General features: G+C 37.7%; 1 protein-coding gene across 2 annotated transcripts; it reads left to right on the forward strand.

Moving 5' to 3' along the window:
• Positions 1 to 4,858: 4,858 nt before the first annotated feature.
• On the forward strand, positions 4,859 to 8,079 carry LOC107633649 (root phototropism protein 3). Of its 2 annotated transcripts, XM_088509458.1 has the most exons (4): positions 4,859 to 5,557; positions 5,636 to 5,705; positions 5,789 to 7,060; positions 7,124 to 8,079. In XM_088509458.1, the coding sequence occupies exons 1-4, from the start codon at positions 5,463 to 5,465 to the stop codon at positions 7,688 to 7,690; spliced, it is 2,004 nt and encodes a 667-aa protein (XP_088365584.1). In that variant the 5' UTR covers positions 4,859 to 5,462; the 3' UTR covers positions 7,691 to 8,079. The 2 variants fall into 2 exon arrangements, with proteins under 2 accessions (XP_088365584.1, XP_088365583.1); XM_088509457.1 differs by having other exon boundaries at positions 5,325 to 5,705.
• Positions 8,080 to 14,227: the final 6,148 nt, after the last annotated feature.

Below are 14,227 nucleotides of genomic sequence, written 5' to 3' on the forward strand. Positions count from 1 at the left end.
TTTTCAGTTTTATCTCCTGGGCAACAGAAACATAAATGGAGTAGAAGAGAGAGAATTACACCAAGATATATCCTAGTTCAGCTGCTAAGTGCAAGGCAGCCTACATCCAGTCTCCATCACAACAATGATGTAATTTCACTATAATCATTCTTGATTACAAACACCAATTCTTCCTAGGAACTACCCTTCCTATTCGGGACAAGTCCAGAATCTAAACCCCAATCCTGAACTTGACTTGGTCACTGCCAAGCTTTCAACGGCTAAGTGCTAACCTAACTTGCAAGGGGATTCCCACAGAATCATGAAACACAACATAGATGTACAAAGGACCTCTAAGGACATCTATGGATTTTTCTTTTAATTTTGCACTCTCTGTCTTTTTCCACTCTATGGCTTTTTCTTACAAACCTCACTGTTTGCCTTTTTCCATGAGACTCAAGACAGACAAAATTAAACAGAAAAATACAAAATAGAAAACATTGAGGGAGAAGAACTTCTATTAGCTTGGGTAGCTATGAGAACTCTGTGCTCACTCTTTTCCTTTCCTCAAGCCCTGACTGTTCTCCCTTACTTATAGGGGGAAACCTCCACGATTGAAACCAAATAAACCAAGCCAAACTTCTTCTTCTTCATGCAAACTGGTTCGGCCAGAGAGGGAGAAGAGATAATCGAATGCTAAAACCCAACATGTAATTACCTCTGAGTCTTCTCTTTACACCAAGCTTCATCAATCTGAGCCATCCAACTTGTCTTGCTCTCCAAGAAGAACTCCTAGCCCTTGATGCTTCTTGATGTATGACAGCTCCTCCTGCTCCACTTTTGCTTCCTCCTTCACGCAGCCACCCTAGCTACCTTCTGTGATGAGTGAACACAAAAGCAGAGACGAGCCATCCTTGAGATCTTCTTCCTCTGACCAAAATCTTCATCTTCCATTTTTGGTATGGAGAAGCTGAGATCTCTTCAACAAATCTTACCATAAGTGATGAAAATCTCAGCCACAACATATTTTTTGTTTTCTTTTTTTTTTGCCATCATTGTGATGGTCTTGTTGCTTGCTTCTTCTTCTTTTTGGTAGCTAGCTTTAGCCTTCATGCTTTTTCTGTTGAAATGACCGAAAGAGAAGAAGGAGTAGAGAGAGAAGAAAAAAAACAAAGCTATGAGTGTTATTACAAATAAATTAATTAGGATCAACTCTCCATTCTTTGTGTAGTAGCGTGTAAGCTACACTTAATGCCATCAAATCACTTTGACATTTTCTCTTTCATATTTTCAAGACAATTAACTCAAGCAAAGAGAATTTTAAAATCCACCACATGATGGAAGTGGGATCCGTTGGAAGCATTCCTTGCTTTCTCTCTTTCTTGTTTTCGGTCCAAGCAAACAAAACAATTTGGGATCATAGTAATGATTGAATTCTGGCCCAAATAACATAACAACAATTCAGCCACAAGGATCAAAGAGATTTTGTATCTATGCTGAATGTTAATTTTAATACAATTGGGCTTGTAATTTTTCTTTTCTTTTCGGCCCAATAACAAAACCTGCATAGCAAAATTATTTTAATTAACATATTTGAATTGGAATCAATTTAATAATTTTACAATTAATCATATTAATAATGTTTAGTCATCAATAATTTAATTTAAAATTTTCCAAACTCATCAAAAATTAGTCAACAAAAAGTTATTTTTTCAGGCATCAAAAACACCCGCAAACATACATAATCAAAATATTTTGTTAAAAGGTCCTTATCCAAAAAAGGACCAGCGAAACAAATAAATTTTGTTAATGACCCTATTAAGGGACAAGTGTCAGAAACCACCACAAGAAACAAACATATAAAAATAAATTGTTAAAAAAGTGCCCACAAGCCAGGCCCTAGTAGCTAGAAATCATTGGAAACCGAGAAGAAGATTGGAGTCATCAACAGGTGTAGAAAATCTGCTACAGGAGTCGAAAGGGTCTGAGGGATCTCTTCGGTGACAGAGGTCGGAGCTTCGGCTGGTTGAGAAGAAGAACTCGGCAGGAATCCTTCCTGTTGCTCCACCTCGCGAGGAGGAGACTCAACAATACGCTGCCCACGAGTCTTCAACTTGGAATCGGTCTCAGGACGAAGAGGAGAAACAATTGCCCCATCAATGACGACTTTGTCGGGATGGAGAGGTGAAAGGTCCAAGTCAGGAGCGATAACTTCGACTTGTTCCTTGAACACCCTAAAAGCCTCCTCCAAGCTCTCAACAATAGAATCCTCCAAGTCCTGACAGGCCTCCCGATTCAACTCCAGCTGCTTCTCCAGATCAATATTCTCAGAAAAAAGCCTAACATAATTTTGCTCTGCCTTCTCCTTCAACCCCTCAGCCAGGGCACATTGGCCCATCAATTTTTTCTCCCTCTACTGGAGTTGGGCAAGCTACTCTTTCAACCAGGCATTCTCCCCCTGCAGCCTCTTCTCCTCTTCCTGATATAGAACAATCCTCCCCTGAAGGTCCTCTATGGATTTTTGAAAAGAACTCAAGGGAGTTTTGTCGAGTATATCAAGAAGGGCACAAAAATCCCAAAAGTTTCTCACTACAACAGCAAGCATGCATAAAAAATATACCCGAAAAACCCTTCCCGGCGTACGGTATAAGTAAAATACGACCAAAACAGCAAAGGAAGGCAAGAAGAGCTAACCTTCTTTGAAAAAGGGAGGGAATTCCAGTAGCTGACCTAAAGTACCTGCGAACGAAAGGCCAAAGGGAGTTTTTGAGCAAAAAAGTGAGAGAGCAGGAAAGAAACTTCGAAGAGAAGACGAAAGAAAATGAAGAAAGGAAAGGGAAAAGTATTTATAACATACTAGGGGCAAAATAGTAAAATGACGCTGTCATTAAAGAAACGCGCCGTTACCAATGTAACTGCTCCCCCACGTGTAAATGCAAGCCCCGAACAGACGCAACGTTTGACTAGTGGCGACGGTTGAGAAATTCAAAATCACGTCAGTTTTAAACTAAAATCACGTCGTTTTCCGACTTAAATAAACCTGAGTTCAATTAATACTCGAATCCAACTCATAGCTAAGAGATCAGACTCGAGTAGGGGTACTGTTCATATCCTGACCCAATACTATGGTCCAGGCCCAAATAAGCCAAAAGAGGCCCAATCCAAAGGTTGGCCTTTACCACCTACCCGGCCTCCTTAAAGAGGTCGGGTTCGACATAAGCTAACAGATAACACTTATTCAAATAAGTAACTGCCCCCTAAAATCTATCATCTACTTCTAGAAGAGATATCTCAACAACCCTAAGATAAAGGGACGGTTATCCACCTTCAGAAGTGGAGCTACTCCAACGGTGGTTATTGGAGCATCACCTATAAATACCCTGACGCTCTCAGGTAAACCTAAGTTCCAATACTCTCTAAACCTGCTTACTCCCTTGCTAATTTAGGCATCGGAATGTCTTTGCAAGTATCACCCCCTTATTCTCTTACGTACATAACTCGGATGGCGACTCCTAGACGTGAAGTAAGTCGGAGGCCACCTTCTTCTAACGTTTGGACCTATCTTTTAAGCCCAATCCACCAGTCTGAGGATGTAGAAAATGGATAATTGTTTGGGATGGACTATGATGACCTACTCATACATGCATGCGTGCATGTTTACCATGATATTGTGCTTGGCACTTAATTGGCAGAGGCATGTGGGGAGAAGCCTTCACCTTCGACCCTACGTGCCACAACCCACACCACACTTGTAATTCCTTTTTCCTATAAAAATACTAATACTATATCTCCATGATTGTTAGGAAGCAACCCAACCAATATATATATATATATATATATATATACTTTGTTAGTCATTTTCTTCTTATTCAATTTAAATATCCTCCTTGGTGGTCGAGCTTATTGCCTTCCTCACACATGACAATAATTTCATCGCCCATGCAATGCATACAATACATAATTTACGTATTGTATGATATATATATATAATACCATGCCCAATATTTTTTTATGTGCACTTGCTAAAATAATTGTTTCTTTTTTTCAGTAAGAAATACTACACTCTTTCCTAACATCATTATTGTATTTATCTATGAATCATCTTACTAAAAATTAGAGTATGTAAGCCAAAAAATAATGAATTTTACTAGTAACAATCACGTACTATTGCAATAACTTGTACAGGACCCATATGTATGGTGCGTGAGCATAAGCTTATCGTCGTCCATCAAATTGAATCTAAGGTCTTTTTGACATTATTTTCGATTTGATAGTGCTGTATATATGTGGAGTTTAATTATTTCAAATTAGATCACTCCATTAATTTTCTTTTTATATCAAGGAAAGCAATATAGACATCATGGGACCCAAAATAAACCATCATTAGATGGGGATTTGACCAAAGGAAAGTTCAATATATCCCTTTTTTGTCCGGCATTCAACGCCATTAGCCCACAAATTAAAATATATGGTTCATAACACAAGATAATACACTTCAATCAATTGCACATCCACCTTTTTGTTTGTTCTCATCTCCTCATTATATTTAATGAAATGGATAAGAATAGCGATTGCATTCATGTTAGTATGTTACTATTCTTGATATTCGGTCTTAATTTCACGTATTGAGTTACAATATTTCAGGTATATATTAACATTTTAGTGTTAAATATAAACACATTTTGTTAGTAATTTATTTACTTTGATGTTATTTTTCTAAAAAGTATACTAATATGTGAATATGATAAATCAGAATGTTAAGGGGACAAAGTGAAACGGAAAAGAATTCAATAACAGAAAGACACGTTGCAATTGAATTGAATTGAATTTTTTAACCTTTGGTTTGATATGACAACCACAAAAACAGAACGGTTTTGTTATCCCAAAATGACAAGGTTGGATGTTTCCTTTTGTTGACGTTTTCACACATTTTAGTTGGGACGCGTGATTTTTCTTCACTCTTTTTTTATCCGTGTGTAATCACTCTTATATAGTTGGTAATGGTGATTTGCATGTATATGTTGGAGTTTAGAATCACCAAAAGAAATGCTTCGTTGATTGTTTCTCATGGTGAAAAGGAATGTTTTGGAGACACACACAAAAACACACAAATAAAGAATAAGGTGAAAAGGAAGAGACATACATGGGTGAGGTAGCAATTAGAAAATGAAGCTACCTTAGTAGACTAGTACAACACATGAACACTGAGTATTGAGTGGTATATATCTCAAAATCAAAGCTGAAATGAACAAGAAACGAAACAGAACATCCTCATAACACAACACAACACAAGACACTCCTGAGTGATTTGAGTGTGTGAGAAGAAACCGACAAGTTTTTGAGATAAGTCCAAGCATCCCATGTGGTTTCCTCCCACTTTCCATGAACTTTGTTTCTGTGCCCCTTCCATTCTTCTCTTAAACCCACTTTTCTAAGGACAACAATCCAATCCAATCCAATCCAAGTTAGCTAACCTCTCAGCCATGTGGGAATCCCAGGGAGACTCAGCAGCAGGACTCATCTCTTCAACCAAACTTGGAGTCCAAACTCAAGAGTTTCACCAAAGAGGAAGCTCTTGGTATGTATACAAATTCATAATGCTAATGCCTTCATCTGTTGCTGTGAATTTATTCATCTACTGTGTTATTGTATCAAGGTATGTTTCAGCTGATATTCCAAGTGACCTCTTAATTCAAATTGCTGAAACTAATTTCCACTTGCACAAGGTACCTACCTTAATTTTGTTTTGTTTTGTTTTGTTCTATTGGATTGTGTGGTCTTTTCATTCTGTTCTCCTATTTTGTGAAAGTATCCTCTGCTATCTAGAAGTGCAAAGCTGAACAGAATCTTATACGATTCGCGAGACCCTGACTTGAGCAAGATTGTTATGGATGATCTCCCTGGTGGACCTGAGGCTTTTGAGCTTGCATCCAAATTCTGCTATGGAATCCCTGTTGATTTAACAGCAGGCAACATCTCGGGCCTAAGATGCACTGCGGAGTATCTCGAAATGACAGAGGATTTAGAAGAAGGCAATCTCATATTCAAAACAGAAGCATTTCTAAGCTATGTGGTCTTGTCTTCATGGAGAGACTCCATACTTGTGTTGAAAAGCTGTGAGAAGCTCTCACCGTGGGCAGAGAACCTTCAAATCGTCCGAAGATGCAGCGAATCGATTGCGTGGAAGGCCTGCGCCAATCCGAAAGGAATAAGGTGGTCATACACAGGAAGAGCAGCCAAAGGTTCAAGCCCAAAATGGATTGAAATGAAGGATTCTAGCCCCAGTAGGAACCAGAATCAAGTTGTTCCACCTGATTGGTGGTTTGAAGATGTTTCAATCCTTAGAATTGATCACTTTGTCAGAGTGATGACCGCAATCAAGGTAAAAGGAATGAGGTTTGAATTGATTGGTGCTGGAATAATGCACTATGCATCAAAATGGCTGCCAGGGTTGATGATGAATGAAGCAGCAATGCCAGCAGATGAATCAAGCAATTTCAGCAACAGTAATAGTAGCAGTAGTAGTGGTGGAGGACTTCACATGATTGTGGCTGCATCCAAAGAAGAGAACACTTCAACTACCAGTCTTCAAGCTAAAGATCAAAGGATGATAGTTGAGAGCCTAATCAGCATAATTCCACAACAGAAGGACAGTGTTACATGCAGCTTCTTGCTGAGGCTTCTTAGGATGGCAAACATGTTGAAAGTGGCACCTGCATTGGTGAATGAGTTGGAGAAGAGGGTGGGAATGCAGTTTGAGCAAGCAACACTTGGTGATCTTTTGATACCTTGTTATGAAAAAAGTGAGACTGTGTATGATGTGGATCTTGTTCAGAGGGTGTTGGAGCATTTTCTTGTTCAGGAGCAGAGTGAGAGTGTTAGTCCAAATAGGGAATCATTTTCGGAGAAGCAGATGAATGCAAAGGCAAGAGTTGCAAGGCTTGTTGACAGTTATCTCACTGAAGTTTCCAGAGACAGGAACCTTTCCCTCACAAAGTTTCAGGTTCTTGCAGAAGCTTTGCCTGACTCAGCTAGGACATCTGATGATGGCCTTTACAGGGCAGTTGATTCTTATCTTAAGGTAACTTTTTATTAATTCATTCTTAAACTAGTATGCAATGTTCTAATGAATTGAATTTAACAGGCACATCCGACGCTTAGCGAGCACGAAAGGAAGCGACTGTGCCGAGTAATGGATTGCCAGAAACTGTCCATTGATGCTTGCATGCATGCTGCTCAAAATGAGAGGCTACCACTAAGAGTAGTAGTCCAAGTTCTGTTCTCTGAGCAAGTCAAGATAAGCAATGCACTGGCCAACACTGCTTTGAAAGAAGGTGTTGGTGTTGAATCTCATCAGTATCAGCCTCCTGTGCTCACCAACCGGAAAACACTTCTGGAAGGGACGCCGCAATCCTTCCAAGAAGGGTGGACAGCAGCCAAGAAAGACATTAACACACTCAAGTTTGAGCTTGAGACTGTCAAGACCAAGTATTTGGAGCTTCAGAATGACATGGAGAATCTTCAGAAACAATTTGATAAGCTCATGCTCAAGCAGAAGCACACTTCACCATGGACTAGTGGCTGGAAGAAACTCAGCAAACTCACCAAGATCACAGATAATCATCATCATCACATTGCACCTCAGATTCCAACTCCTGAAGAACCACACACCAGGAAGACAACTAGAAGGTGGAGAAACTCAATTTCATGACAATCTCATATTCATTACAATCATATGTTTGGTGATTATGGATGAATTATGTCAAGCTCAACCATCATAATTTTCAACTTCTATTAGACCAATAAAATTAGGACCTAAATGAGAGGAGCACTAATTTCCACGTGTGCATAACTTTTTGAACTGTTAGATACTGACACAACAGTCCAAAGATTTTCTGGTCCGTTATGCAATCAGCAAATTTTCATCTCCACGGGACTATTCAACATATCAATTTATTTTAGAATAATGTGTTTTATTCTGTATACCTTTAATTAAAGCAATCAGACACTACTTTATGGTTTGCTGAAGCAATCAAGCCGCCCTTGTACTATTCATTCTGCAAATTATTTTCCGTTTCTAGAGTTGCAAGAATTTGACAATTATATTCCCCTGAGCTAATTTATAATGCCGATTTCCTTAACTGGAATTATTAGATTACAATTCACACATGATTCTTAATTTTAATTTGGAGTGTAGCTAACTTTAGTACGGAAAACTAAATATAATGTAAACTTATAACTGTACGGAATATACATAAACGAAGAAACATGATTAGATGTTGCAAGATTAATCATGGCATCGTGCATGAAAATAGTGACCCAGTTATAATGTGACAAGCCCACAATTAGTCAATGAACCACGCACTAAATAATGGAATCAAAGACAGTGACAGATAACAAATAGACTGCTATTTGAGAAATGATTTATATGTTTCTTTTGTAATCTTACATAAGTTGATATATATAGTTATATACATTATTCTATTATTCGGTAGAACAACATAGACCCACTTGTGATGAATTTTATATCCTTTCAATAGTAAAAAAAGGTGGCAATTAGAGTGAATGCAAATAATAATATATTGTGATTTGATAATAATTAACTTTCACTTGTGCTCATGTTCCTATTAAACGATTTGATTCTGGTGTCCTTGTCCATGCACTTATTTGGAGACAATGTTTTGTTTTGAAATCCATGAATGGTTAATCTTTTAGGAAAGTTATCAGGTAGACCGGGAATACCGGTGTTCGAGTTGTTTTAACCGTTGATTTTAATTAATATATATTATATATATTTTTTATAATTCAGATCAACGTTAAAACAACTGAAACACCGGTATTCCCGGTATACCTGAAACTCTTCCAATCTTTTATGCATTGTTACTATCTCCAACAGTGTTGGTTTATGGTATAACCAGAAATATTTAGGACAGAGATATAAGAAAAATACGTAGATGAAAGGAATGGGAATCACACATTTTTACTTTACTGAAGCAGTACATTTATAGGATTTTAATCCATGACACTACCACATCACCACTAAACTAGGAAGTGGGATGAACAGAAACTGCCACATACCCACTAGATAAGGAAGTGGAATAACAAAAACTACTTTTCTCCTAAAGTGCAGGAACCACTAATTGACTAAAACAACAAACTGAAACAATAATAAAAAAAAACTTAATGCAGTCCAAAAGCAAATAATTAACACTCCTCCTTGCTTTAGGATCTGCAAACTCCAATTTTCTGCCTCAATAGCTCAAACTTGCTGACAGGAAGTGGCTTTGTAAACAAATCTGCCAATTGATCTTCTGACCTGCAATAAACCAAAGTTATTTCTCCATTTTGCTGCATCTCTCTTAAGAAGTAGAGCTTGATGTTAAAATGTTTAGTCTTGCCATGACACACTGGATCCTTTGAAATCGCAATTGCTGCCTGGTTGTCGATAAACACTTCTGTCTTGTGATTCTGTTGGAGATGTAAATCACATAAGATCTTTTTCAGCCACAAAACTTGATTTACAGCTGCTGTTGCTGCTATGAATTCAGATTCTGCAGTGGATTGTGCTACTGTCTCCTGCTTCTTTGTGCACCATGAAAAAACTCCTGAGCCTAAACTGAAACAATATCCGGAAGTGCTCTTCATGTCATCAATGGATCCAGCCCAGTCACTATCAGAGAATCCACACAACTTGAAATTTTGACAGCTCTCAAACTTCACACCATAATCAACAGTACCTTTAATATATCTCAATACCCTTCTTGCTGCCTTTAAATGCATTTCACTAGCACAATGCATAAATCGCGAGAGAAGGCTTACAGCAAACAAAATGTCCGGCCTTGTTGCAGTGAGATACATTAAACATCCAATCAAGCTCCTGTAATAGCCTTCATCAACTTTATCAGCACCATCTTCTTTGCTCAGCTTCTCCTTTTGGTTCATTGGTGTGCTAACCGCTTTGCACTCCTCCATCTGGAATTTTTTTAAGATTTCCTTAGCATATTTTTTTTGACATATGAACACATCATCCTCATTTTGTTTGATCTCAATTCCAAGAAAATAAGACATAAGACCAAGATCAGTCATTTCAAAAACTTGCATCATTTCTTGCTTGAATTCTTCAACCAAACTTGTATCATCTCCAGTTACTAAAAGATCATCAACATAGAGGGAAACTATGAGAAAATTTTTTCCCTTATGTTTTACATAAAGAGTGGCCTCAGACAAGCTTTTTACAAAGCCTATGCTCAATAGGTGTTCATTTATCCTACTGTACCAAGCTCTTGGTGCTTGTTTTAATCCATAAAGGGCTTTTTTTAGTAGATAGACTTTATCTTCTTCTCCATGCATAACAAATCCCTCTGGCTGCTCCACATATATCTCTTCTTGTAAAACTCCATTTAAAAAAGCTGATTTGACATCTAAATGGAATACTTTCCAGCCTTGTTGAGCAGCAACTGCTAACACCAATCTAATTGTATCTAATCTAGACACTGGTGCAAATGTGTCAGAATAATCAACACCAAAAATTTGTGCATACCCTTTTACTACAAGTCTGGCCTTGTATTTATTGATAGAGCAATCCGCATTAAGCTTTGTTCTGAACACCCATTTAACTCCAATAACTTTTCTGTCTTGAGGCTTGTCAACCTTTTCCCATGTGTTGTTTTTTTGAATCATTGAAATCTCATCCTCCATTGCCTTTTTCCATTTTGGATCCTTGAGTGCTTCTTCACAGCAACTAGGTTCGCATACTGCTACATTGCATCTTTGATAAATGTCTGACAGCAGTCTTGTGCCTCTGATGGGATGATCATCTTCTAATTCATTTTGACACAACTCTGTTGTTTGGTTTCCGCCATAATCATCTTCAATATTGTTACAAGGTTCAATTGTTTTTCGTGGGTTCTTCCAATCCCATTGTTGATCTTCATTGAAATGCACATCCCTAGACACAGTCAACTTTTCAGATTGAGGATGATACACTTTGTAGGCTTTTGAAACAGAACTATAACCCACAAAAATACCCGGAATTGCTTTCTTGTCAAGCTTGTCGCGCTTAACCTGTGGAACATGTGCAAAACAAACACAACCAAACACTTTAAGAAAGGTTAGTGAAGGCTTATATCCATACCAAGCTTCAAAAGGAGTTTTGTCTTTCAAAGCCTTGGATGGAAGTCGATTTTGAAGAAAAACGGCTGTGTTGGCCGCTTCAGCCCAAAATTCTTTAGGCAATTCCTTCTCATGCAGCATGCATCTGGCCATCTCCATTACTGATCTATTTCTCCTTTCACTAACTCCATTTTGCTCTGGAGTGTATGGGGTTGTGAGTTGATGTACAATACCAGCTTCTTCACAAAATTGATCAAATTGTGTTGAGGTGTACTCCTTCCCATTATCTGATCTTAGAAATTGTATCTTGCACCCACTTTGAGTTTCCACCATATTCTTGAACTTTACAAAGACTCCAGCCACTTCATGCTTGAATTTCAAGAAAAAAATCCAGCACATTCTTGTAAAATCATCTATGAAAAGAATAAAGTATAAACTACCTTGTAACGATGGAGTTTTTTGAGGTCCTGCCATATCAGTGTGGATGAGTTGCAGCTTTTGAGAGGCTCTCCAAACTGTTTTGGGAAATGACACTCTGTTTTGTTTACCAAATTGACAGGCATTACAATTTGGCAAATGATCAGAGAGTATTGGTAGACCTTCAATCATATCTTTCCTCTTCATGTTCAGCATCCTTTGAATATGACAGTGACCAAGTCGCTTATGCCAGAGTTCAGTGGGACTGACTTGGGTGATGTAAGCTGTCTGCTCCTCCACAATTGGATCAAATGAGAAGCTTTTTCCTCTCATTTTAACCCTTAAAATCTCCCGACCGGTAGTGTCAAAGATAAGACAATGTAGATTTTCGAAAAAAACTTTAAATCCCTTTTCTAACAATTGACCCACACTAAGCAGATTTTGGTCAATGTCAGGCACATACAGAACATCTGAAATGGTTTTCATACCTGAGCTAGTTGAAATTACAATTGTTCCTTTTCCTTTTGCAGAAATATAGTCACCATTCCCAATTCTGACTTTTGAGAATTTAGCAGGCTTCAAATCCTTGAAAAGAGTTTTATCATATGTCATGTGGTTTGTACAACCACTATCAATCAGCCAGCATTCAGAACTACTCCTTGCTGAGAAGCATGTTGCCACAAAGATTTGATCTTCTTCATTTTGCTCTACAACATTGGCATTAGCTTCATGTTGTTGAAATTTGCCTTTGCAAATTACAGCTTCATGTCCAAGCTGATTGCACTTGTTGCACTTTGCGTCTGGTCTTCTCCAACATCTGAAGGGTGGGTGACCCATTTTGCCACAATGCTCACAAGGTGGGTAATTTTTCTTTTTACCTTTGTCTTTGCTTTGGCTGCTTTGACTACTTCCAACTTCATGATGCTTGGCTGGTAAAGCACCTTCAACCACGTGATCTTGTCTCATAAGCCTTCGCTGCTCTTGGGCCTGCAAGGCATGTAACACTCCTGCTAAGGTGATTTTGGACAGATCCTTCGTATTCTCCAAAGTAGTTATTGATGCTTCATATCTCTCTGGCACTGTAACTAGAATTTTTTCCACAATTCTAGAATCAGTGAATTCAGTGCCGAGTAATCTAACTTTGTTTGCAATAGAAAGCAACCTGTCAGAGTATTCTTTGATTGTCTCAGAATCTTTCATTCTCTGCATCTCGAATTCCCTCATCAAGTTGAGCACTTGCATGCCTCGAATCCTCTCATCCCCTGCGTATTCTTCCTTTAAATAGTCCCAAATTGCTTTTGGTGTTTTGAGAGTCATGATTCTGGTGAAGATTATTGATGAAACACCAGTAAAGAGACATGATCTTGCCTTTGCCTTCCTTGTTTTTTTCTCCTTGTGCAATTTTATTTGAGCCATGGTAGGATTGTTTGGCAGCGGAGGAATTTCGTAATCCTCTTCCACGGCTTCCCAAAGGTCCAATGCCTCCAAATAAGACTCCATTTTAACTGCCCAAAGGTCATAGTTTTCTCCATCAAAGGTGGGCGGAGCAATTTGTGAGAGACTTGCTTCACCTTCCATTTTCACAGGCCCCGTAAGAAGAATGCTCTGATACCAGTTTGTTGGTTTATGGTATAACCAGAAATATTTAGGACAGAGATATAAGAAAAATACGTAGATGAAAGGAATGGGAATCACACATTTTTACTTTACTGAAGCAGTACATTTATAGGATTTTAATCCATGACACTACCACATCACCACTAAACTAGGAAGTGGGATGAACAGAAACTGCCACATACCCACTAGATAAGGAAGTGGAATAACAAAAACTACTTTTCTCCTAAAGTGCAGGAACCACTAATTGACTAAAACAACAAACTGAAACAATAATAAAAAAAAACTTAATGCAGTCCAAAAGCAAATAATTAACAAACAGTCCCAATGTCTTCTGGATCTAACCTACACTCTTGCCCATGGCTTCATGTACGACAATACCTGCCTCCTTGAATAATTTCTTTTTTAAAAACTCCACACTTAAATCAAACGAAAATTTAAATAAAAAGAAAAGAGATATAGGTTTGTTCAATTCCTTCTACAGTGATTGTGATGGTGAAAAACAGAGAAATATAACCAATGAAGTAACCAATAAAAACAACAAAATAACAAAAAATTGTTTCAAAAATTATAAATCATAAAATTGTTTAGTTTGAATTTGAAGCTGCTGCAACCTAAGAAGAAAACACCTACAAATGCATGGAAAAAAATGTGTTTTGATGAAAAATTAAATGCGATGAATTTGATTGGCGTTAAAAAATTTGGAGAACTGATTTGATTGAGTAAAAATTTCAAAATCAATGTCTAATAGGTGATATTTAGGATACCATTTTATCCACATTTATTCGTCTTTATTTGGTTGATTTCTAAACCACAAAGACCTAATGATACAAAGAGTATAATTCTTCCATAGTAGAGCTTCTATATTTACCAATATCCATCTTTCGATTCTTAGAGCTTACTCCCACTTGGTGCATTAATTGTATGATATTCTCATGCAAAATAATAGATTATTAAAATAATACATCAGCAATAGATTACAGAAAACATTTTTACACTTTTTATTTAAATTCTAGCCATATCAGTCATCAAAATATCTTGTATGAGGTATTACAATCATTTGAGGAGCACATGCAAAATGTACAAGATAAGGAACATGATAATG

Source organism: Arachis ipaensis, chromosome B3 (genome assembly GCF_059453495.1).
Source record: "Arachis ipaensis isolate K30076 ecotype BB chromosome B3, ASM5945349v1, whole genome shotgun sequence".
Classification (NCBI taxonomy): Eukaryota; Viridiplantae; Streptophyta; class Magnoliopsida; order Fabales; family Fabaceae; genus Arachis; species Arachis ipaensis.